This window comes from Electrona antarctica, assembly GCF_951216825.1.
Source record: "Electrona antarctica genome assembly, chromosome: 19".
Classification (NCBI taxonomy): domain Eukaryota; kingdom Metazoa; phylum Chordata; class Actinopteri; order Myctophiformes; family Myctophidae; genus Electrona; species Electrona antarctica.
Window position 1 is genome coordinate 11242682 of NC_136800.1, and position 26092 is coordinate 11268773.

General features: G+C 43.2%; 2 protein-coding genes across 3 annotated transcripts in view; one reads left to right on the forward strand and one right to left on the reverse strand.

Moving 5' to 3' along the window:
• The window catches only part of LOC306943461 (A-type potassium channel modulatory protein DPP6-like), a gene marked incomplete at its 5' end in the record, with an annotated part of 72826 nt that extends 66346 nt beyond the window's left edge, over positions 1 to 6480 (forward strand). The window contains 11 exons of the mRNA XM_079529823.1: positions 249 to 361; positions 1409 to 1456; positions 2165 to 2263; positions 2602 to 2671; positions 2811 to 3005; positions 3326 to 3380; positions 3924 to 4026; positions 4313 to 4371; positions 4916 to 4988; positions 5099 to 5172; positions 5687 to 6480. Coding sequence (XP_079385949.1) covers positions 249 to 361; positions 1409 to 1456; positions 2165 to 2263; positions 2602 to 2671; positions 2811 to 3005; positions 3326 to 3380; positions 3924 to 4026; positions 4313 to 4371; positions 4916 to 4988; positions 5099 to 5172; positions 5687 to 5839 — 1042 coding nt within the window. The 3' untranslated portion in view covers positions 5840 to 6480. The remainder of the gene's footprint in view (positions 1 to 248; positions 362 to 1408; positions 1457 to 2164; positions 2264 to 2601; positions 2672 to 2810; positions 3006 to 3325; positions 3381 to 3923; positions 4027 to 4312; positions 4372 to 4915; positions 4989 to 5098; positions 5173 to 5686) is intronic.
• A 2404-nt stretch (positions 6481 to 8884) lies between these two features.
• Positions 8885 to 26092, reverse strand: part of arhgap21b (Rho GTPase activating protein 21b) — a 50309-nt gene continuing 33101 nt past the window's right edge. The window contains exons 9-24 of one of the 2 annotated variants that reach the window (XM_079488603.1): positions 23823 to 23972; positions 22937 to 23039; positions 22775 to 22820; positions 21297 to 21422; positions 20889 to 21188; positions 18451 to 18515; positions 18054 to 18172; positions 17682 to 17824; positions 16915 to 17073; positions 16637 to 16715; positions 16446 to 16519; positions 16152 to 16241; positions 15504 to 15671; positions 14860 to 14965; positions 12542 to 12573; positions 8885 to 12061 (exon numbers count right to left, since the gene is read on the reverse strand). In XM_079488603.1, the coding sequence (XP_079344729.1) occupies positions 10511 to 12061; positions 12542 to 12573; positions 14860 to 14965; positions 15504 to 15671; positions 16152 to 16241; positions 16446 to 16519; positions 16637 to 16715; positions 16915 to 17073; positions 17682 to 17824; positions 18054 to 18172; positions 18451 to 18515; positions 20889 to 21188; positions 21297 to 21422; positions 22775 to 22820; positions 22937 to 23039; positions 23823 to 23972 (3311 nt within the window). In that variant the 3' untranslated portion in view covers positions 8885 to 10510. Of the gene's footprint in view, positions 12065 to 12541; positions 12574 to 14859; positions 14966 to 15503; positions 15672 to 16151; positions 16242 to 16445; positions 16520 to 16636; positions 16716 to 16914; positions 17074 to 17681; positions 17825 to 18053; positions 18173 to 18450; positions 18516 to 20888; positions 21189 to 21296; positions 21423 to 22774; positions 22821 to 22936; positions 23040 to 23822; positions 23973 to 26092 lie in introns of both variants that reach the window. The other variant, XM_079488602.1, reaches the window with a different exon arrangement.

Sequence of the window (26092 nt, forward strand, 5' to 3'; positions counted from 1 at the left end):
TCTGGTGGTCTTTCCTCCTTGTAAAGTATAAAGGAGCTAGTACAGCGATTTTCAACAACACGAAACGCTTTTGGAGATTTCAATGTGGGCCCATTGGTCCAGAACAGTTTGGGAACCATTGAGTTAGTGTGTGCTCGGGCTCTACAGCCTCCTTTTCCCCTTCTTCTACACACTTTTTTGTCGAAAATGAGATGATGAGAGATAGATGAGCTGATTGTTAAATGTAAATGCATTGTCACCTCTTACAGCGCTGACACAATCCCGCCATTCAACCGCCGCTGCTTGTCTTGTGAATTCAAATGTGGCTACGTGGACGGCTCCTTCAGCCACCAAATGAAGTACTTTTTATTAAACTGTAAAGGTGAGTGTCCTCAGCCTTAGACGTCCTCTTAGGATAATGTGCTTATTTAATATAATCAGTTATATCACACTATTATATACTGCATGTACAGCAGTGAATGTCATCGGTCTTAGGTATACAAAGTGAGATTCTTGCTCAGGAGAGGCAGCTATGTTTTGTAAGCAGATTCAACTCAATTAGAGCGGTCATGTCAGTGTGAGTGCTTACATTGAGTTGGACAGCGTCGGTTAATCTCAAACCATTGTTGGCTCCCTCTAATCGGCCACACAGTAGCTATAGATGTCTTGTCAAAACCGCATGCCAACTGCTTAACCCATTTTGAGCGGGAACCCCTTTTGGTGGTTACATACATTATGTTATAATTTAGCTATTGAAAAATAGCAGATCTACAAGCTCATAGCGCGCCACCGAGTGGCGCGCTATGAACTTGTAGGTCTGCTATTTTTGAAAAATCGTTAAAATGTGCCTCAAATCTTTCCGAAAATTGTCATGATTTAGAAAACATTTTTTTTAAATATCGATGTCAGGCCTGAATGGCTTAACAGTGACTAGTGGGCACCTGGCACAGCGCCCACGGATGTTCTTTAGAAGTGCCCTCTACTTTCCTTACCGGTAGGGGTGAGGCTCTGAAACCAGACTTGTCTTGTTCTCATTCCCTACAAGACACTTCATCATTGTTATCTCCCCTATTGCCTGGAACTCTGGGGCACAGTGTCAGGGCTGGTATGGGAGCGGATTTGTCTAGAGGGCTCACTCCAGTGAGGTAAAAAGGGCTGCTGGCTTTCTTCATTAATTAGAGGCTTCAGAGAGCAGGTCCGCGAGGAATAATAAGCTGGCATGCATCTGCTGCCCATGGGGAAGGAAGTGGATAAGGGCTGTTTTGAAAATAATGAGAGAGAGGTTTGTGTCTAAGGTTTATTTACTTGCGAGGGGTGGCGATGTCACCATTGTTATTGGGGGCATTTGAGGTTTTCATTAGTGAGTATTAGAAAATCTAACAATCTAACTTCGACTTAGTCCATCTCTTTTTCCTCCTGTGTTGTTTAGGTCCAGATATACCTAGTGTGGCTGTCTATGGCACCAAGGACACACAGAGTGAGTTCCAGAGGAAAATCAATGTTACTACAGTAGCTGCACTCAGGCTTGTCCTTCAACCTTAAAGGGGAAAACCACCTATTTTCAACATTTTACTATGTCACCTTAGAGCTGTTGTGTGGAAATAATAAAAAAGTCCCCCGATTTTGTATTTCCTGTTGAAAATGAGTGGAATGCCCCTTTAAAGGAATGTTTTACCTCTAACATGACTTGTCTTCTATCAATTACCGTACTCACACTGATGCATTGAATTCACGGCGATTTTTGTTTGTGTCACATTCCACAGTCCAAAATCGAAGAGAATACTTGATGAATTAGGAGTCAAACTAGGAGTAATTTTTAATTAAATCTTAATTTACTGTGACGGTCAGTCACGCAGTGGAAATGAGTCCACTGATGAGGGCCGCTCAGCTGGCGCAGGCGTCTATATTTTTATAGAACACTTATGCCATATCACAATAGCATATTATCCAAAATCACATACAATATCCAGTCTAATATCATGATATTGACGAAACTACGTGGTTTCAGTACCATCCATAGGACCAACCAGTTGGGGTCATGACTGACAACACCACGCAAGTTTTAGTGGGCAGTTTGGGAATTAGCAACTAAATTGGGAGAAAATAAATGGGGGAGAATTGCCCCACGCAGCCCCACTGATGAGGAGTCCACTGATGATTCTGTTTGTTCTTTGTTCGCCTGCAGAGGTAATCGACATCGAGACTAATGAACGTGTGAACAACACGTTCTTCAACATGCAGATGCCAAAAATAGAATACGAGACGATCACCATAGATGACTACAGTATGTACCCATGCATGCACCCATAGAAAATACATTTGATCCAGTGTATAGTATACACCCTGATGACATCATAGCCCAGTCAATCTGTTCATTAACCCATTTTGGGCGGGAACCCCTTTTGGTGTTTTAAACATTATGTTATAATTTAGCTATTGAAAAATAGCAGATCTACAAGCTCATAGTGCCACCGAGTGGCGCGCTACGAGCTTGTAGGTCTGCTATTTTTGAAAAATTGTGAAAATATTTATTTCAGAAAACTGGAGGATTTAGAAGATTTAAAAATAAAATTGAGGTCAGGCCTACAGTAAATGGGTTAACCCTAATGTCTTTTGTCACAGTGCTCACCATGCAGATTCTGAAGCCAGCAGCATTCATAGACTCATCCATTTATCCCTTACTACTACTAGTGTAAGTATGCACAGCAGCACAACATACAATGGACCCATAGGGGTCACTGTTGTGACGTTACGACATCGTAACATTGCAGATTTGCAAAGCGTGTGTCCAGAGTCTCAATGTGATTTTGACCCTGCCTTGCCTTTGTCAGGGACGGCACACCCGGTGGGCAGATGGTGACGGAGCAGTTTCAGGTGGACTGGGCCACGGTGCTGGTCAGCAGTTTCAGTACCATTGTTGTCCGCTTCGACGGCCACGGCAGTGGCTTCCAGGGCACCAACCTGCTGCACCGGGTCAGGAGGAAGCTGGGGAAGCTAGAGGAGAGGGACCAGCTGGAGGCACTCAGGTCAGACATTGACGAGCACAAATATGCTGAAGCCCACATTATGGCCATTCAGCCTTGGCACCATGTGCACTTTGCAGGGGCATCAAATTGTGTATGCCCTTTCTTTGGTAAGAGAACACTAAAGTTCAACAAAAGAATGGATCCAAAGCACTCTTCTGGCAAAAAGTTAAAAAGCTAGGTGAAAATGTAAAACAAAACTGTAAATGTGCATTTAAAACAGAGCAGACCATCTGCTCATCCATAGTAATCCAAATTCTTGTCCTTGTAGACTCTGTCTGTCAGGTTTCATTATTATTTTTTGTCTCTCTCTTTCATTTCAGACTCATATCCAAAGAACCTTACATCGATAAGAATCGAATGGGAGTGTATGGAAAGGTAAGGAGAGCTGGTCGACATGCTTTCTGGGTTGTTTGCTGTCTTTGAAGGAGATAAATGAAATATTGCACACTCTAGTAGTCACAAAGTAGCCATTGTGCACTCATGTAAGTAAGTAGTAGTACTAGTACTTGGGAGCCAGAGGTTCCTGGGGCTTGTAGTACAAGTACACCCCCAAGCCATGATGTACAAGTACACCGTCTAGACATGACTCTAATATGTCACAGGGACTCCAACCCTTGATACTGAGGGCAGTATTATGCGTGTCTTAAGTACCAGGTCTTATTACTTAACTTAAGACCTGGAGGCGTGGTCAATGCTGTTTGGCCACTCAGAATAGCCAAATGGCATTGATCACGCCTCCAGGTCTTAAGTTAAGTAATAAAACCTGGTACTTAAGACATGCATAATACTGCCCTGAGTGTCAAGCAAGGAGGCATTGGGTCCCATTTTTATACTGCACTCAAGTGCTACTGACAATTCATTAAGACCTTGAAAAACATAGTAACTTTCCTTACAGTTCTGGTGTCTTTCTTTCTTTAGGTGTATGGTGGATATTTGGCCACCATGCTGCTAAATTCTGAGGAGTTTACCCAACTTAAATGTGGAGCAGCAGTTTCCCCCATCACAGATTTCGAGCTCTATGGTAATGTTGTGAACTTGATGCCTTTAAGTCTCCCTGGTCGTTTGGTGGTTCAATTCAATTACATCTTTATTGCAGACCCATGGTCCATATCACATACCAAATGACATACAGTCAAATACAGTCAATGCTATGCTTAATTCATAAATGTATACTTTACACTGAAAATCGACAAGCTCACAGCACATAGCATTGTGACATGTTATGAAATTGTAGATCGACTATTTTCGGCGATTGAAACGTATAATCAGGATTTTGTCTTTGTTGTCCTTTTTTCTCCAAATCTCAGCCTCGGCGTTCTCAGAACGTTACCTCGGCTCCCCAAAGACAGACAACAGAGTATATCAGGTACACTTAGTTTCTGCACTTTGGTTTTCTTATCAAAGGTCTATGGAAGACCTTTGATAAGAAAAAAATAATAATAATTGATAAAGAAAAATGAACAGTTAACCAGTTAACCTCTTCCCTGTTATAGCACCTGAACTTATAGTTTAATGATCCAATCTATCTGTATGGTAGAGTATGTTAAATGTTAATACAATATAACTTCTAGTGCATTGAGAAATGTAGACCCTGGTGTCAGGTGGGACACCTACTGGCTGGAAACTAGTACTGCCTGAGACTCACAATATCTCCCCAGACCAAGCGGGGAGATATTGCCTTATTGGAAGAGAGGACACCCAGGTTCAAATCCCGGTGTAGAACATGATAGTTATAGATTGCAGCCTTAAATCTGAGACATCACACAGGCACGTGCACGCACACATGAACGTGCACAGTTGCGCGCGCACACACACACACACACACACACACACACACACACACACACACACACACACACACACACACAATGAAAATGTGTTGAACGATTCTACCTTCTCTTTTCCCTCAGATGGCCAATTTGATTAACAGAGCTGGTCTTCTTATGGATAAACAGTACCTAATAATCCACCCGACCGCTGATGGTAACTTTCATCAATAGATACTGTATCTTGTTGCCAAGATGCTAAAATCAATCATACAATGATTAATGAGTGCATTTTTAGAGCTATCTTTGCCTTCTCTTCCATCACAGAAATGGTTCACTTCCAGCACACAGCGAAATTCATCAACCATCTAATTAGTCAGAAGGCCAATTATAGTCTGCAGGTGAGTTTCAGTTCTCAGTGTTCATTTGGAAAAAATGGAAACAGCAATTACATCTCTAGAATAACCCCAGTGCTTATCATTATACAATATTAGAAAGAGCACATACCAGGGGTCATCGCCATGTTGGCTTGTGGTGGACATTTTTGTCAACATAATATTTTTTTCACAGACATACAAAATGTCCGTGTTATGGGGGTCAGAGTTATGGGGGTCCTTGCAAATGAAACATTTGAGAACCACTAGTACTAGTTGGACTCCTAATGTGGGATAATGTCATAATAAATAATTGCCATACATAATGTGAAGAAAACCTGGAGATTGACATTGAGTAAGTGGGTGTTATGATCAAAATAAGAACATTATAATGGTGTGTAAAACAGAAAATCAAAAATGTGCCACGGACAGTCTTTGCCACGGACAATCTTTGCCACGGACACATTTGTCCGTGTACGGACATGTTGGAAGTCTTGGGTTTCATAGTAAGGGTTGTCATGCGGTGGGTGTTTTTCTGTAGATCTACCCAGACGAGGGACACTTCCTGCACAGCGACGGATCACAGCAGCATCTAAGCCAGTCCTTGGTCAACTACTTTGAGGAGTGTTTCCGGCTGCCGGAAGTACTGATAGTAGAGGAGCCTGACGACGACGACAGTGAGGACGATGGTTAAAAAGCCCATCCATCCAATCCATCCATCCAACTATAGCACAATATGCAACAGATCTTTCCCATCATCACCTTCTCCCACCTGCTGCCATACATACGCCTTCTCTCACCTCCTCCCACCTGTGCTCTAGACCTAGAGCAGTGGTTTTCAACGCTTTTCACATCAAGGCCCGTTATTTAGTCGCCATTTGAGACACGGATCACCATGTGATAAGATTTAGCCTCTCACACCCAAAACTAAAGTATGCTCTGTTTTTGTTGGAAGATTTTGTCTACAATAGAGGGTATGCGCGTGACATCATCGTACCTGGAAGTTATGCAGGAACGCCCACTGAGTGGCAAAAAACTACTTTCTGACCTTGACAGCACATTCATCCAAACAGAAAAGTCCTGTCTGATTGCATTAAACAATATTAAACTCACCAACATTGCAGCTGTACGATAAACTTGAATTATCCTCTTTCTATCTGCAAAGTTTTTGTTTCATGAAAATCCACCATAGAAACGTTATGAGCTACTTTCTGTCAAGAAATGCCCTGCATTTGATTATTTTTCTAAGTGTCAGAGTTTGGAAGTGCTTGTTTTCAATAACACAACATTTTGCTGCCTCCTGCATTATGTGACATTTAGAAACAGGTGGTACGCAGGACGGTTGAGTGATTTCCAACGAGCGCTTTCAAACTCCAACACTCCATGCTGCTCAATGTTTTGCCACTCAGTCTAGATGAGGGGGGCGTGTCCTGATGAGAAAATCATGCATGTGCATACTCTCTATTCCATGCTTTTTGCAAAATAATAAGAATTCTTTACATTCTCTAATTTTGTAGAATTCTTGTAAATGAAGTAGTGCAGATGTTTAACAATAATGTAACTCTTGAGAGGGTAAGATACGGGTCCATTTGGTTTCATCTTACGCTCTCAAGAGTTAAAGATCTACTGTATAAGGGTCCATTTGGTTACCAACTCCATCATTTAGATGGGGACCACCTGGAACCCCCTCAAGGACCACTGGTGGTCCCTGGACCACTGGTTGAAAACCAGTGCTCTAGAGTGCAGTAGGCCTAGCTGCATGTGACCACATCCTTCCATCCCGCACCTCTCACACCCAGCCCGGGCCCACCTGCTCCTATGTCACGTTGACTTTAGTTGAATCTCAAACATGAACAAGTCTTTTCTTCTTCTACCTTGCTTTTGGACTATAATGAACTAAATGTGTGGAAGGAGCCACATATTGGATCAATCAACATGCTCATTGAGGATCATCTCCAAACTACGCATTCGTAGAGCGCAAACCATCCCATGTGAAGCGGACATCGGTTCTGTTTAGATTGAACTTTTGGGAGGCTGAACGCCTACCAACCGACCTAATTATTGTGTCCAGGATTATGATTAGCAGTACTCGTTTCTCTGAATCTCTCTGTGATGTTTAGTCTGTCTTAAATAGTACTGTGGCTGTAAAGTGGAGTGATGGCAGTCAATGGCGTCCTTCCAAAATCGACGGCACAATTTTCATTTTGTGTTGTTCCAAACAAAGACCTCTTTTGAAAATGCATTGTACAATATTATTTATTTTCCTCTCCGGTCATTTTGGAATTGAGCTCTGATGTTCTTAGAGTTACCGTGCCTTACTGTGGGTAAAATATCTGTTAGGGACCCACATTTCAATGGAATTGAGTAAATAGACAGGACCTTTTTCTTAAAATTAAAAGGCTGACCATTATTGTATTTCCCTTACATTCGCAATGGATAGCCAGTCAGTCGTAGGGTATTTTTTATTTTGTAAGAGAACAATTGGGAAAAAGTGGGTTAAGATTTGAGTGTGATTAGAAAATATTGTCATTGAGGAATGATATATACAAACCTTAAGAATGTACCAGTTGCTATACAATAAACACAAATGAAGGTTTTACTTTACAACTTGGCATATTGGTGAGTTAATGGTTTAATTATTTTGTCAAAATAGTTTATTTGAATTGTGTTACTGTTAAATGGCTTGGCTGTCCCCATGTCAGTTATGTTCGTATTGTCAGTGAAGGTTTCTAGTCAACTGATGTACAAATGTATAAATATATTGTTTATTGTTGTGCGCAAATTGTATATAAAGCATTTTGAAATGTATGTGGGTGTTAATACTTGTGTTTTTGCGAATCTTTAAAACATGTCTATTGTCTAAATAATACCCATTCTAATGGGTGTTCATAAAGACAACACTCTTTAGAAGAGTTCAGTGCGCCCTCCTGTGTAAAGTCTGGGTATTGCATTTATTCATAAACATGAGATTGTGGTAGGATTAAACACAACTACTGTTAGGTCACATTCCCACCTAATACTTCGGTAGACTCAATGCGAATGGGCGGAGAGATTGGGATTCTTGCATATTTAATTTGCTGCGGTTTGCCTTCACACTGTCATCTGCAGCAATTGGAAACGCAGCAGGGGGGACCTTTATCAATGTGTTCCATTCATAAACTAGCCTACACAGTGAAATCTATGGTGATAAAATTATACTCATAACGTGCATGTGTCGTGCCGTCTGGGACTGCGCATTAGGATTCGAATGAGGCTTCACACCTGCCAAACGAAGCGCAGTTTCTGACAATGCGCAGCAGGATTCGTTTTAATCGCAGTAAAGCTTTCTGGTGTGAATGTCACCTTACTCACTCACTGACCCAACAAGATGCCCCAGGAGGCCTATTTCTTTCACAACACCAAAATTAAAAATAGAACACGGATCTCATGATCCACATAGGAATGGTGTGGCTCCAAAGGCGGAATTCACTTCATGTGGCCAGCCTGAGATCAGTTGGGCAAGGTTTCAGCCTGTTCAGAGCCCTTGGTTACAATTAAACATTTTAAAAGTATACTACTGTATGTGAAACAATTAGTGGATATTCTAAGTTAACATAATGGTAGTGCTCACAAGAAATTGGTTCAGAGAGGTATGTGAGATTAGCAACACACAGAGACTGAGCCTCTTCTAGACAGGCTAGCCTCCTGCAGACCCACTGTAAAGGTGATGTGTTAAATAAAACAATCAAACATGGAAATCTGCCATTGACAAGATTTATTTCCAGTGTTTAAGGAGTCTGTGCCCCCTCTCTCACTCTCAGAGAGGACACAACATTGGTACAAATGGTCCAGCTCAATGAAATCTGCTCATATGCAGGGGTTTCTCTCCCTTGAGAAGTAGTACCTACCACCTGCCCACGACACCCACCCATCCAGGCATGGCTGATCTCACAATACTGTACTTAGAATTAATCCCACAGTTTGATGGAAACAAAAAGAAAGAAGAAAAAGCAGCTAAAACATGGCATTTATATACACATTTAAGTTACTTATTTTACAAGAAATATTTAAAATTCAAGTTCTGTTAAAATCCCAAAAATAAAAAAAAATGAAAAATGCAACAACAAAAAAGGTGAAAGTATAAAACATGTTAAGACCATAGTGGAATGCCTAAGGAATGGAAGCTCGGCATTTGATAAGATAACCTGTAGAATGACTTCACAGTAACATCTCCACGTATCTCAACAAAGACGACATGGCACCCTTGCAGTTCATTGTGAGGCACTTCCTATTGCGAAGAAACATGTTTTTTGATTTGATTATTCATATTCTTCTATTCTTTTTTCCTCCTTTAGTTTTTTGCAATCTTACACTAGTAACTGACAGATGCATTATTGTAACCACAAGTGCATCGATTGTTGCACAGTGGAAAATATTGCATCATTTAGATGTTGTTCACTGCTCTGTCACTGAAAAGGGATGAATTAAAACAGTATCACTCCATTTGCATAAGTCCAACACAGTCTCTGTCTCTCACAATGTACCTTGGTAAAGGCCCCTTGACAGCACACAGCTTCTATGGCAGTCCACACACAGGCTGTACCAAAACAAAAATTAAAACACTTGTCTTCAAGTACAGAGAGAAGGGGGCATATGTACATTGTTTTTCTTTTTAGAAATGAAAACACAAGCAACTAAAGCTTTTAGTCAGTAATACATCAAGCATATTTTGTACATTCTTCATTTGGTTAAGGACTCGCAATCACCCTCATCGTTACACAAAAATAGTTCCTCTGCAATACTAAAATCTGATCTTTATTCAACTACTTCCTGCTATTCCTACTGATGTCAGTATACCTTTTAAAGCCACTTAGCTAACCTGTTCATATTCTTTAGCATTGCCATTCAGACTTCCTTTACTTTCATATGCTCAGTTTGCCGTGAGCAATAGGTCCTTTCTTTACTTTCATATGCTCAGTTTGCCGTGAGCAATAGGTCCTTTCTGTCTTCAGCATAACTGGGAATTCAATCAGGAGAATTTAATTCCCATTAGGAATTAAACTCCTCTTGCCAACTTGTCCCAAAGTCATTTGTCATTAAAAAAATAAAATAAAAATAAATTGTTTAACAATGGTTTGTTCCATGCCTCATAAGTGTCACCTGAACAATCCCCATGTGCAGTTAACTGTCATTTCATTTCACAAGTACACGTACGCAGCACACACACACCTGGTTATTGACTCACGACAAACACACTGAGAAACAACACCTTCTGTACAACATGCTCATTCACTGACATCACTCACATCCAAGACAAAACATTTTAGTGTCTCCCAAATACGAACAAACCTCACAGACAGAGGACCTGAACAAAGACACAGTTGCTTCACAGGTACTGATAGAACCTTGAGTGCACCACCTGGGCACCAGTGAGTTTATGGGGGTGAGCAGTGGCCGACAGGCTCAGGTTCTTACTTTGGGGAGCATCTCCGTTCCACAGCTCAGCTGGACACGGCGACAGTGGCTCCGCGGAGGAGTGAGCCGCCTGGCACAGCGCTGCTCCCTGGTTCTCAGAGAGGTCCAGGCTGAACTCTGGGTTGCTGGTGCGATGGCGCTCACGGGCGATCCAGTCCCTGATGGAGAAGTCCTGGGAACTGCACTTGGGCTTCAGCCGGTCCACGGCTGACTCGCCCACGCCACACGGCTGCTGCCAATCTCCCAACACTGACAGCTCGGCAAAGTCCCTCTGCCCGCCCATGGTGTGCCTCCGTCGGATGTTCTTCTTCTTACTGCGGCCCTCTGGTGACCGGCTCCTCTGGGTGCCCACGCCGAACATGTCGTCCACGGATGTCCGCAGACGGACCTTCAGACGGTCTGTGATCTTAAGCCTCCATTGAGCAGGCTCCGCCTTCTCAGACTCACTACGTGATGACGAACTGAGGCTCCCGGTAGAACGAACCGTGGCTGAACCCAAAGCTACAGACAGCCTGTTTGTATCTTTGTCGCTCCGCGCTGCATCCAGCGAAGACTCGCTGTCAGTCTTCTGACGCGCGGCGGCTTTCTTTCTGGAAAGGGTGTCACATTCAATCAGTCTGTGAGAGGGGAGAGGCCGAATGCACTCCTGCCGGCTCTCCTCTACGGGTCGAGCCTCTTTCACTCCAACGAACACAGAGATTTCACTCTCGCTGTCCGTCTCCATCGCTCTCCCCTCACTTATGAGCTCGCTGCGCTCGTCGTCCGCGTCGTCACCGCCCCTGCTCTCGGCCACAGACCGCACCTCTGGACTGAGGGTGCTCAGCTCGGCGCCAGTGAGGAACGTCATGGAGGACGTGGTGGAGTAGTCGGAGGTGATGGAGCAGACCTCCGCTCCCAGCGTACTGGGGCCAACCTCCGGTCCCAGAGCCACCGGCCTGCCGTGTCTCATCCTGGGCACAGAGGCCTGAGAGCTGGTGCTGTTCATGGTGCCGAGGTCAGACACAGTGTCGTCGTAGTTAGAAGGCGGGTCTGACAACGAGGACTGGTGTGCCACTGGCATGTGACAAGCAAGGCTCGGGGAGTGGGAGGGCGACGTGTACGGGGAGGCGGCGCGGAGGGTGGGGGAGGTACGTTTGGGAGACGGGGAGGGCGGAGAAGTTAGGCTACTGGAGCGCCACTCTTTCCCCTGGGCTTTTCCGAGCTGTTCCTCAGAGCTGTTGTTGCCACGCTTCTCTCTCTCACTCGTCTCATCCGTCTCCCCGTCCTCCTCGGTCTGGCTGTCGGGGGACCAGGGAGGCTGCTGCTCGTCAGGGAGCTCCTTCTTTGAGAACACGGCGTCCAGGTCGTCATCGGAGCTGCTGGGGTGAACCTTGTCCTTGGGCTTTTTGCGCTTGCGGCTGACGAAGAAGGAGGAGCGCAGCATCTCTTTGCTACACTGATCCTTCCCAGACCCCCACAGGCCCTGCTGAGGTACAACACAAAACACAGCATTAAACACAGACTCACAGCAATACGAGACACTGAAACATCCTTAGGAGAGCGAGTAGCTAATCTTTTTAAAACAAAACTACACACAATGATTTCACTCAGTAGAGTGCACCCAACACTAGAATTGTCAAGATGCAATTTCTGCACGAGATATGAAATTTGACCTTGCCCTTGATTATGACTGTCCTTTGACCGTTTTGATTCAAAAGCTAATGATTTCTGTTAACATCCTCTTCAGGGCAGCCTGATCATTACCACCAAGTTTCACCTAGCCGTTTGACCTTGATTGTGACTTATACCTTTGAGCCCCAAAAGTTAATCACGTCTTCGGGCCAAATTTATTGAAAATCCAGCCGATCCGTTCCCAAGTCATTTTTCTCGTGAAAACATAACCCCCATCCAATTCAGTTGGCAAAGGTAACAAAAAATGTACTCAGAATGAGAGCAGTCTTACCTTTGATTTGGAGGAGTCACTACATGCTGAATCTGTATGAAAGAAAAAATAAAGTTAATGTCAACAGTCAATAACAGCAATGACCTGCTGGGAAAGAAAGTGATCAAGATTGAAGAAGAAAGGGATAGAGACAGTGAGTGGATGGGTGAAAGTCTTGAAGAGTGGAACGGACAGACGATGAGACACAATGAGAGCGGCTGTGTGAACACGGTCGGCACATTTTCAGCTCATGGGAGAGTTGGAGCAAACAACGGAAGTGCAGTGTGTTCTAAGGTGAAGAGCGGAGGAGGCCAGAAGATGACACAAAGAGAGGGAGGAGAGGAGGTATGATCCGACTGGATGAAGACCAAGACACCAAGCAGATCATGCTCATGGAACCGCATGGAGGGCAACAGCACGTCACAGGACAAACATCACAGGACAGTCACAGAGCATCATACACAGCCACCAACCAGCAAACAGGCATTCTTTCCCAACTCAAAGACGTCACATAGAAGAGGGGGTTGACGAGACCTGCTGGATAAACACGCTCAGTGAGACCTGAGGTGAACACGTGTTTATGTGTGTAATGAACGTGTGTGTGCTGGTCAATGCCTGATGCAGGCAAGCCACAGTGTTGTGGTGGACAGATTGTCTACACAAATTGTCTACACAACAATTGGGCCAGTGAAAGTGAAATCCACGCCTACTGTAACTAACAAATACAAGTAGGGCATCAGTTTAGTATGTGTGAAACTTAATTGTGTCATGATTTGAAGGACGGAGGGCAGGGTGTTTGACATGTAAAATGAGGGGTGTTCTGTAACAATGGGAGGTGAAGGTAGGCTGCAGTGTTTGGCACTGATGTCGTTGTTGTGCTGAATGAAGACGGAGGGGGACTTGGCATTTAAGGACGTCACAAACACCAAAATCAGACAGATGCACAGAAAAGGGGGGCGACTGAAACAACCAGTGGCTGCCAATGGCAATAAATAAATGCCATGTACAAATCATTTTAACCGCAAATATGCGTCGACTACGCTAATCCACCAACTATTAAAGCGGTCTGGCATATGTGTGTGTGTGCACACGTGTTGCGTGTGTGAGTGCACGTGTACTGGATAACAGCCAGCTCAGTCCCGCCACTACGGCCCCCCCCTCAGACACCATGACAGATTATGCCACATGACCGATAAGAGAACCTGAGGTTGACCCTACCATGCTACTTGTCCTTGCGATCAGCTTAAGAGACAACGAGAGACAGCAGAAGGGCTTTCAGAGAGAAGTACAGCAGCGTCGCTCTGTATCCCCTTCACTTTTAGGGTATTTTCTTTTTTTTATATGAGACGTGCACACCACAGGAACAAAAAAGTGACAAACATCGACTTCTTTCTTTCGTTTTACTTTTTTTTCGTCTTTTTTTTCTCCTTTTCCGACCCCAATTTACAAGAGTTGCGGGTTTCTGCAGACTAGGCAGCTACATTGCGGACAACACTCGTCCTTCTTCCGACAGTCCCAGCTGTCCACCACTGATATAACAGAGTCCATCAGTGACATCACCGAGTGATAGACGCCGCCCACTTGGCCTGTGTTAAGATTAGGGTAATGTGTGAGCCACAGTACATAGGAGGAGAAGAAAACAACACACTACACACAGAACGGCACAGGTCAGAAGGGTTACAACTTCCACTCTTCCTTTTGGTTGTTAGTTTTTGTTTTTGTTTGTTATTGTATTTTTTGGGGGGGAAAGAACATGCCAGGTTTATGTGAGAGGGGGCAGGAGGGGGACGAAAAAGAACTGAAAGAAAAGGAGTCGTCACCTTAACGTAGAGTAAAGCACGGGGAGGGTAAAGAAAGGGAGGGCTTGAGCGAAGGGAAATAAAAGAGTTCAAAGCAAAGGTAAACAGAAAAAAGTTAAAAAAAAGAAAAGTGGGAAGACAATTCCATGTCTAGGGTGAAACAAATGATAAAGACTCAACACAAAACAAAATGGACGTTTAATCAAAATAAGAGGTTCAACATAATGCCAGGTCATTCTTTTTCCCAACAATTTTCCAATGGGGAAACCACAACATAATGTATTCATTGGAAAACTATTGAAAAAAGCAGCTGCTTTAACAGAAGCACAAACACTGTAATTGCTTAGCCATAAGACATACTTAGGAAGAACTATTATTCATACTAACAATAATAAAAGCACATTCGTAACACACATCTAAAATGTTTATTAAGTTCTAATACAAGTACAAGTAGAGCAGCAATCTCTGAGGCGTAGGACATGTTCACTGTGCTAATGATGCAGGAACACTGCAGGTGAGACAGAACTGCTGGTGAGTTACCTGAGACGTCACCCGGCGAGGCTGTGGTTCTTCCGATGTTCAAGAGCAGGTGGTCGATGTTGGGCACAGGCTGAGACTGCACTGTGCTCTCCTGCTCTGTCAAGGTCTGGTATGACGGACAGAGAACAACACCACAGTCAAGTTAAGGCCAGGCAAGAAAACAAAACGAAGCAATGAAGCGTGGGAGAGAAGTTGGTCAACCTGAGATTTCCTTAGTTGCAGACCCAGGAAAAAAAACAGAACCTGTCCGTCCGTTTGCCCTCCCCCCCCCCGCTCCATCCCCCGATCTGATCACGTGATTGGAAATCGGGGGCCGATCACGTCATTTTTAAGTGATCGGAAATCGGATAGGGAGCAAGAAAAACTTGATCGGGACATTCCTAGTATCAATATTATATCCATATCATGATATTAGACTGGATATTGTCTGTAATTTTGGATACTGTACTGTTGTGATATGGCATAAGTGTTAAAAACATAAATATCGGATCGGGAAAAATCGCTATCGACAGTTAATCAAAATCAAATTATCTGAATCGGATCGGGAGCAAATAAAAGTGACCGGGACATCCCTAGTTTTAAGTTAAATAAGCAAGGTGTTAAATGTCTGTGAGGAAAACAAATAAAAATAAACATTAACGTACGACAGGGTCATCGTCACCCTCCTCCGTGAAGAACCAGTCGCACTGCTGAATGAGGTTCTCTACGATCTTGCACTGGTCTGGCATGTGGTTGACCATGTTTGTCATGTTGTCCTCGGAGGTTCTCACCAGGGTAGGTCCGAACACAATGGCCAGGTTGCGAGGCTCCATCTGAAGTCAATCAGGCTTGGCTCAATGACATTTACTTAAATTATCCACAACAAGGGCATGATAGGTTTAAACACATTAGCCACACATTAGACAAGATACAGTTGGAGGCCATCGATATTGTCCTTTTCTTTTTGCTGAGGTTTGCGTGATCTGCGCAAAACCCCTTTTGGTGTTTTAAACATTATGTTATAATTTAGCTATTGAAAAATAGCAGATCTACAAGCTCATAGCGCGCCACCGAGTGGCGCGCTACGAGCTTGTAGGTCTGCTATTTTTGAAAAATCGTGAAAATATTTATTTCAGAAAACTGGAGGATTTAGAAGGATTTTTTAAAATGTTGAGGTCAGGCCTAAATGGGTCAAATGATAAGGGACAATATCGGTGGCACCCAACTGTACACTGCACCACAACAAAACAGGCGAGCATGGGCTTATGTAACAAACTACCACACTAATGGAGCTCGTTAGACTGTGGTAATACCTTATTCTTCTCACAGTATTCAGCAACCAACTTGAGGTGACCAGAAAGGAACTTGAGAGTTTCGTAATGATGATCAGGCAATTCATGGATCTGAAAAACAAAACATGAGAGACATTAACAAAATAAACCCCTAGTAGGTGAAACATGTTCAAAACATTAGAAATCACAGATGAAATTATTTAAATAGTGGTTTAAGATATACTTGTACTTCTATTCAAAGAAAATATGTTCAAAGTCCATCTGGTCACAATTTTGTTCTAAAAAAAAAGAAGAAAGAAAACCACTTTTGCTCACCAGTCTCTTCAGCTCTTTTAATCTCTCAACTTGTTCTTCTGTTCTACTGGCCTCGATAAATTCTCCATACTTTTCTGGTGAATAGTGAGGCAAGTGAAATATTATTCCGAGGGACTCAAAATGGATGAAACACAGAAGAAACCTGACTGCAGCTGTTGCCATCCGTTTCAAAGACTTTAACGATGTCTCACCATTTGTAAAAAGAGGTTCTGGAAGTTTCCGGAAAAAGGATTTGAGTAAACTGCTGATGACGTTGAGGTCCCGCCATTTCTGTGGTTAGATAAAAGCCAGTAAGACAACATTATGTCAACAAAGAGTCAACAGTCAAGAGCACAACGAGTCAAAGGTTACATGCGTGTAATCAATTTAGTCCATTATAAACGACAATCGATAATTGAACACTTCATAACAATCGATTCCTATTCTGGGCATGTCATCATAGTCATTAGTATGTGCGTGTGTCACTCACATCTTCCTGGATGTCGATGTCAGCCATGCCCTTGCTGTTGAGCTCCTCCTGCATGCTGGAGATGGCGGCGTTGTTCCCTGGAACCCTGTAGATCCCCGTGTACTCCAGACCTCTCTCCTCCACCACTTTACAGCACACCTCCACGATCAGGGGAACAAACTGAATGGCACACAAGGGTTGGCAGGGCAAGAAGGGTTACCAAGAATGATCGTTCACTCGTGTACATCTTTTACTTTTTGCATGGGCCTAAACACGAAAGTTGGGACACACGTGACGTCTCCCAAGGAACATTCAGTTCATCAGTGGTTCTCAAGGTGGGGTCTGGGGACACCGAGGGGTCGTTGAGGGGGATCCAGGGGGTCCACAACCAAATTAATATAGAATCAGAGTTAGTTTAACTACTTTAACCCTGTATAAAGAATTGTGTAAAGATTTGTACGTAATATGGACGAGCTGATTGCTCAACCGATGTCAACCTCCACAGAGTGTCCAGTTAAAACACGAAACCGCTGTCCATTAAATACTTGCTGGCCTTTTATGCACCCTATTTTATACTTAAAACTATTAAAAACTGCTGATCTAAAATCTTGAAAAATTGTGAAATGTGTAAAGGTTGAAAACGTTTACCACAAATACTAAGCGGGTCCCTGGCACAGAATCTTATCAAGTGGGGTTCCGTGGCAAAATAAATATAAATTTGGGGGTTCTCAATGTTTGAGAATCACTGGTTGACACAACCTATACACAACTCTCCCAGGCAGACTTACTCTGTTACACTGTGCAGGTGGGCAGTCATCCAGTCGCACCCCAAACGTGACCCCTGCAGGATGCTTCTTTTCAAATGGTTTCCTCATGATGCCTGTGATGCCTTTTCTCCAGGGAGCTCTGTCCCGAGGCGGACTAGAATCATCTGATATGACACACACACGCACAGTTGTCTCAGACCAAATGTTAAAGCATCATTTCCCTTCTGGGATTAATAAAGTATCTATCTATAGAGGGTATGCGCATGACATCATCATTATACCTGGAAGTTATGCCGGAACGCCAACTGAGTGCCGTAAAAAAAACTACTTTCTGGCCTTAAGAGCCCATACATCCAAACAGAAAAGTCTTGAACAAAACGTTAGAATGCTTACCTTTCAGACCTCTCCTGTCATCTCCAGCTCTGGGTGAATTGCCTCCCCGGAAGGCTTGCTTGATGCTGAGTGACTGACGGGAGCTTTTGGGGGATGGTTCTGACCTGCTGCTTGGTGCACTAGGACAAATCCAGTTTCAAAAACCACACACACCACACACACCCCCACACCCCACACACACACACACACGAGAAGAAACAAAGAAATCTGAGGTTAGATTAGCACCCTACTGTACTTCATTAACAGGAGTCAACCAGGGGTCTATACTAGGCCAACTCCTTTTTTCTCTCTACATCAAATCAGAATAGGGACATTAGGGTTAAAAACAATTAAATGGATATAGAAGAACAGTATTGTAGATGAACTCCAGGGGGCAATGTAGAATGCTGAATAATACCTCATCATGGTGTTGTACTCTTTGATCTTTCTACTGATCAGATCCTGGCTCGTTACGGCAGCGTTCTGAAATGAAACGTGACGATCAGTTACCACATCTGATGCAGATAGGCAGTTCACATGTAAACACATGGATGGCAAGCATAACATTGGGTCTTAGGTTCTAATTTAATTAAAGTGTCTTATTTTGGGCGACACCCCTGGAACTAAGTAACATAACATAAGGAATTCATACACAGTAAATCCTTAGTGTTCATTTAACTCTGAAGAGCGTAGAAATGGAACCAAATTAACCTGTAAGTAACATGTATTTAATTTGAATTAAATGAACATGAATGAATATTCTGCTGTGTACTACTGTATGTAACATGGTTATATATAGTATGCAATATAGCAAGCATATCCCATCAGCTGTTAATAGAAAAATGATATGACAGCTGTTGCTAATGATAGGCATTTGAACCTATTTAGACGAGTGCTATATTTTGTAGCTATATTTTTGTATGAGGAAGGTTTAATGCGTTCTCTACACTATATTGTCATAATATCTTAAATGTTTATTTGGATGAAAAGGATTTCTTGAATTTACTTTTGGAATTACTCAAGTTTTTGATTTGTTAGGTTAACAAAACAAATGAGGATAAGCACAGTGGACACTTCTAATTCCCCTGGTACTATGTGGCATTCAGGAAACCAGCAACGTGTTTGAATTGAGAGACTGCCGTCCCTTTGGCGTTACAGACTATGAACAAAAACCTAATGGCAAATGGACAAACAGCTGAACAAACGACGGCACTATTAACTTGTTTCATGGGCCAGCAGCCCACCGAGGCCGAAGCCACGAGAGGACATTAAACAAATTCACCATTAGGCCCCGAAAGGAGAAGCTAGTATGTATAAGCATGGAGCAAAGCTCGATTACCCAGATATGTACTGCTGAATGGTTTGATGTTATAGCAACACATGTAGCCTCCCATACTGCAGAGCACCAAACTTAATTTCTTTAATCAAACACCATAGCAACTGGGAAAATAATGCACTACTGGAGTTTCATGCACCAAATCCACCACAAAACAAAAGGGTTGCTTTTCTTCTCAGCAAACACGGCCACAGCGGGACCTCTGGTCATCCTATATCCAATACATTTCAATGAGAATGCACGTGTTCAATGTGTTTTATTGCCCAGAGCAGGGAAAAAACGTCACATGCACGAGTGGAGCGTCTGTGCGTGAGTGAGAAGAACGGATGCATTCATTAACACGGAGCGGAAGAAAAGCAGCGTCCGGGCGCTTATGCTGGTGGCGCCTGGTGGGTTTCATGCATCAATGTCCACAACATCCGGAAGATGTAGGAGCGACTGTACAGTCTCATGGGAGTTAAGATTACTTAGGTATTTTTATTTGAATCGTAATTCTTATACTGACATGACACTAGCAGGAGTCTGTTAAGGTCGTGATAGCTCAAGCATAGTCCACAGTCAACAGTGTAATCACCAGTCTAAATCAATTCAAACTGCATGTACTGTAACCACAACAATAGACGAACTACAGCTGCTGTTTGTTGGACTAGAAAGTGGTTACCAAGACAACACAGCTGTTTTTCTCAATTATGAAAAGTAATATAAATATACATGGGCGGCGGTGGCTCAGGGGTAGAGTGGCTGGATGGTAACCGTAAGGTTGCCAGTTCGAATGCGGGCTCCCCCAGAGTTACAGTCGAAGTGTCCTTGAGCAAGATGCTGAACCCCTAATTGCTCCCGATGTGCTGGTTGGTGCCTTGCATGGTTTCCGCTGCCATCGGTGTATGAATGCGTGTGTGAATGGGTGAATGTAATGCACAATCTCTGTAAAGCGCCTTGGATAAAGGCACTATATAAATGCACCATTTACCATACCCTCTTTTTTTGTTGGCAAGGCTGTTCAATATATTCATATTTTGTCGATATTGTGATATTAGACTAATTATCATCTGGAATTTTGGATATCATACTATTGAGAAATGTTATATGTGCTGTCTCGTCCTGGTTTTAAAAGCTGCATTAACGTACAGTGGTGTAATTATCTGAACTTACCTGATTGGTAAGTACTAGCTGTTATATTATTTGCCTTTACTGACTTAGTCATTACTGATAATAATGTATCAAAAAGTGTCATTGTGTAAATATGTTTGTTAAAGGACCAATAGTCATCCCCACAATATATTGATGAATGGATTTGGTAAAAGAAAAAATAGAGATATTTGATTTTGTCCATTGGCCAGCTCTGTTGGTAAGTGGCCATGTTAGGAGCACCCCAAGGTGTCCTGATATACTAAAATAATGGACTTGGAGGGTTACTTAGTTATTTACTTCACACTCCACACTGCTGTACATTGAAAAGGCACAAGGTCTCCCGACAGATAAAACGTTTTCTTGCACCTCATCTTCAGCCTAGAACTCACCTCCTCGTCCAGGTTGCTGTTCTCCTGTACGACTTTGATCCAAGACAACATGGCCTCCCTCCCTTCTGCCTGGAACAAGAACTCGCAGTCCGACGTGGTCAGACGCAGAACGTTCTTGCGCTTGGTGTCGCTGTAGGAGATGTCGATCAGGCAGGCCTTGATGCTGATCGATTGCGGTTCCTCGTCGGACTGCGAAGAGGCGTGGGACACCCCGTCCTTCTTGTCTTTGAAGAGGGTGAGCTTGTGACCTCGTAGGACAGCGTACATCTGTTTCCATGACTTCATCCCACCGCTAGCACGCTGCACGGATGATGGACAAGGTGGAGGACAAAAGAGAAGTTCACAACTTGCGCCCGTCGAATGACATTTGTGAACGCCAAGAATGAGAGGGTGGATACGTGAGCTCACCCTGTTTTTATCTGTGCTGAGCTGCCTGAAGTGGAGCCAGCCTTCTTTGGATGAATCGGTGAAGATCTCCGAGGAAGAATACCGCCTCGATCCCGAGTCGTCAGAAGACTTGTGCCCGTCCAGAGCCTGCAAATAAAAGGGACTATATGAGCTCTGACTGCAGAACATTCTGTATGTGTAGAAACTTGATCCTAAAGATGACGCCAAGCAACAATTGTTTGCCTAATGCTGTTAACACCTATAGACCTATATAGTATTTTGAGTGGTGAAATTGTGAATTTGAAAGTAAATATAGAAAATAACACCTCAAAAGAATTATACTGCAATACCAGTTAGGGACACTATAATGATTTTCAACATCATTACTATACATTTGTTGTAGGGATAATGTTCCATTCACAGCCATAAACCTGAGCAGTCTTTTGTATATCTATAATAAGTTAAATCAGTGAATGTGAAAACATTAGCTACTACCGTTGGTGGCTGTAACATTGTTCTCGTTTCTGGCTGAAACGTTGCACCACCATATTTCTATGTTGCGTTTTTGCCCTACTTTGTACAATGGAGTTGAGAAAAAGTAGTGAAAATGGCTGATCTACAAGTTCACAGTGCATCACGATGAGTCATGCGACACATTGTATATCTTCAACTGATTGGTTTTATTTTACGCTCTCTCTTCAACTGATTGGTTTTATTTTACGCTCTCAAGAGTTAAATTATTGTTAAACATCTGCATTACTCAATTTACAAGAAGTCTACACAATTAGAGAATGTAGAAGAAGAATTGTTATTTTGATCAACGTTTGCCTGTTGTCTCTCATTGTAGAGACAAAATATTGTATTGACAAAATCGTAGCCTCAACAGAATAGTCTCAGTTTTGGGTCTGAGAAAGGCTAAATGGTATGTGGCTCAAATGCCGAATAAATAATGGGCCTCGATATGAAAAAGGTATGGACTAGTTTTCCATAATTATGACTTTCCCCAGAATATGCATGCTAGGGTTCATGTGGTTCAACGATAAGACATTTAGGCCTATGTGTTTCCAATCAACTATCTGCGTGAAGTGACACGTTCTATGCACTTTGTGACGCTCTGCAAACGTGTACATCTGCTATTTTTATTTTTTAATCTTGAAAGTGTGAGAAGACTAGACATTTGTAGAATGGGCCTCAGGTCTTGATGGGTAATAGCACTGACCAAGTAAACATGTTACTGTATGGTTAACCCATTTTGGGCGGGAACCCCTTTTGGTGTTAGCATTATGTTATGCTTTAGCTATTGAAAAATAGCAGATGTACAAGCTCATAGCGCGCCACCGAGTGGCGCGCTACGAGCTTGTAGGTCTGCTATTTTTGAAAAATCGAAGAACGACTGACATAGAAACATAGCTTTTTCAGAAAACTGTCAGGATGTAGAAGACATTTTTAGAATCTGATCTCAGGTCAGAATGGGTTAACGATGCATTGTAGTAACGTACCTTTCTGAGGCCCCGCAGGCCGGGCACGTGTTTACTGTACGATCGCCTAGACGGAACAGAGTGAAAAATGACAGATATTAAAAGGACAGAAGGGAAGATGGAACGTATGACCCCGATACAAAGACATGAGCACCAACAAGATGGACTGTGGTATGCTCTCACCCTCTCCCTTCCTCCCGGTAGTTGTCCAGGCCCTCATCGTACGATTTGGAACGCTCCGTTTTGTTTGCAGAGTCACAGTCCAGGATAGCATTTCTGAGGGACTCTGTTACAGCAAAGATAGACACACGGTATGAGGTCTGTGTAAATCAAACTGAAAGCTGCAATTGTTTTAAAGCTGCAATTTCTAACGCTCTTCCAATAAAGCATCCGGGGTAGAAATGAGCTGTACTAGTTTTCAACCAATAGGTGCACTATCCGATGTCAGGGTAGTGACAGAGAGTAGAGTAGTGAAATCACACAGATCGATTACCGGTAGAATAAGGTTTTATCATGAAAATAAGTTCTGAATTGCAGCCTTAAATAGGAAAATGGGATGGGATGTGTCAGTGATGTCATTGTCATTTTGGAATGGAAATATGACAATGTATCTAGGTCTGCTGCAGTTTCCTTAATGATAGAGCACTGCTTCACAAACATTGGTCCCGGACTATTTCTTTTGGGTCCCTTTATTTGTTGTTTCCTTCCAACATTCCCAACAAAACTAAAATTTTCATGAGTTAAATACAAAATTCATTCATTCATTTTTGGGGGGGTAATTTCATTAAGAAATAAAAGAAAAAGAAATTCCATAAATTAGAAAATAAATGTTTAAGTAGTAGTGAAAATAGTCGCTCTACAAACACCACGTGAGCTTGTAGAGATGCTATTTTCACAAGGTGGGGTCCCGGGGAGACATCAAATTACTCTTTTGGGTCATGGGCTAAAGGGTTTGGGAACCACTGGGCATTTAAACAAATGACTAATTTGTTTCAAAATATTATTTCCTTTGAATAGGGATTTACATGCTTGGGGTTCCCATGGTAACAGTTCCACATGTTCCTCTTACCTTGATCATGTGACAGCTGACGCCGAATGACATGGCATGGTGAGGAGGTGGGGCTGGGAGGAACCACACTAGTGGCCGGAGCGACAGATATTACAGCGGAAGCTGGGATGGAAGTGGCCTCCCGGTCAACACTTGGGCTGGCCGGCTCATCTGCAATCACACAGCAAACGTTAGTACATGACTTTTATTACAGGGAATTATAGCTGAATCACCATTACCCTACCTCTGGATCAGTCGCTCAACTACACACACGCCACGCTACTGAGAAATGAAATCTGCTCCAACACCTTTGATTTGCGCGTCAACGCCAAAGGTCTGGGTCCAAGTTAGCTGCAGCATTTTGAAAAAATGTTCGTGTCTGTTCGGGGTCAGTAGTACAAGTAGACGTCCTCTGCGGTTTGCAGGACTCTGCACCAATAACACCACTAAGAAAGATTACAGATATTATCGACAAGTGGGATTTCTATTTTTGCGAGAGAGTTCTGACCTCTTGAGCACCGTCCAGTCCTGAAACTACAGAACTGAAAAAGCACAGTACAAAGCTGCTCTCTGCAGCCATGGGGCTTTTGGAGCTAAATTTAAAAGTGACTGCCCTACTTCCAGTCTGTGCCCAATTCTCAAATGGGGCAAATAGGTGTGAGGCATTACCCAGTGAAGGCCTAATAAACCACTGCTGTGAGGGATTATTCAAAAGTAACAAGTTTGAAAACTTTCATCTTCTATCCGAGCCTTTGAACGTACCAACAGATCAATTTAACTATCCTGTAAATCCCATGTGTAAACAATGTTTATTGGCTTACAGTGGACTTTTGCTGCATGTCATGGTCAAGCACACCAAAACACAACATACCAGGTTCCTCCAACTGTAGGTATCGACGTTCCCACTCCTGGCAAGCCCTGCACCACAACACCCTGTCCAGCCTGTCCACCAACAACATACTGAAGAGGCATCCAGACTCACTTGCTCATCGCAGGTTCACGACAAAGAGGCAACATGCTCATTCCGTCTACCCCGACAGATCCCAACATTCTGCTGATGAGTGCAAAACCACTCTTACATAAAACTTGTGCGAAGAGGTTCCACTAATTAAATCCACATTACAAAATGAGTCCTCTGAAGTATCCCTTATTAATAACCTCCCAAGACAGTCGAAATGAGACGGCGTAGCCATGAGGTCAGATGATCTGAGGTTTTACGCTACATTTCATGAAGGGAGCAGTGGCAATACTCCAGATACGCCGCAGAATATTTAAAACATAATTAGCTTTGAGATCCCCCCCCAACAAAAAAAGATAGCAGTGTGTCCGCATCCGCATCTACGAATACTACGCCTATACACTTAAAAAAAAGAAAAAGCACGCAATAGTCGTCGCTGCCGTTCGAGGACATGAGAAGGCAGGCTGACCTCACATGATGAGGGACAGGACCAGTGGAGTTTCAAACGGGTCATTGATGAAGGCTTGGTCAATCAGGGCTGTGTTCTCGTCGGCCCGGGCACCAGGCCCAGTATGGTGGTGTTGCGGCGTCATCATCACTGTCACTGCCTGCTTTGTGCACACCTGGCCTGCCGGCTCTTCTCAACAACCCCAGTTAAGCCCCGATTTGTACTTTTTCGTGCGACAGTGTCGTTGTGATCTGCTATTTTCAGGCACGAGACACCATTTTATCACAGAGCATGAATTTGGCTTTGACACGGACCACGACAGGTGTAGAAGACCGGGCACACAAGGGCAAGGAAAATGTAGAGCCTTTTAAACAGGGAACTCTGACCCTTTTAAACAGAGGTTTACTACTAGAAAAAGTGCTTCTCGGAGCACTGGGAGCCAGCAATGTTCTGAATTGTGTAGAAAGTTGAGGGATTAATGTTGATTTGTGAGATGTGCAAGCATAGTTTCACGGATGAAATATGTAAAATCAGATTTATCCGTGTTGATCACATGCCTATAATAGGGATAATGTGTACCGATTTGCGTAATGTATGCTGAGCCAAAGTCTGTAGGCCAAAATGTGTTTAGCAAAAATCGGCCTCCTAGTGGCACTATACATTTGGAAAATGCAGGGCAGAGGTTTTTCCTTGGTCTCTAGGGAGTGTGCGTGAATGCAGATCGGTCCAGTTGTACAGTAGGTAAAAACCTGAATCGGCTTGTTATCTCAAAATAGCGTGTAGGGTGGCATTTGTGTGATGTTTGGCCAAAATCTGTAAGAGTAATATGCCAAAATGTGTTTTGAAAAGATCTGCCTCCTGGTGGCTCTATATTAGGCCGATCAA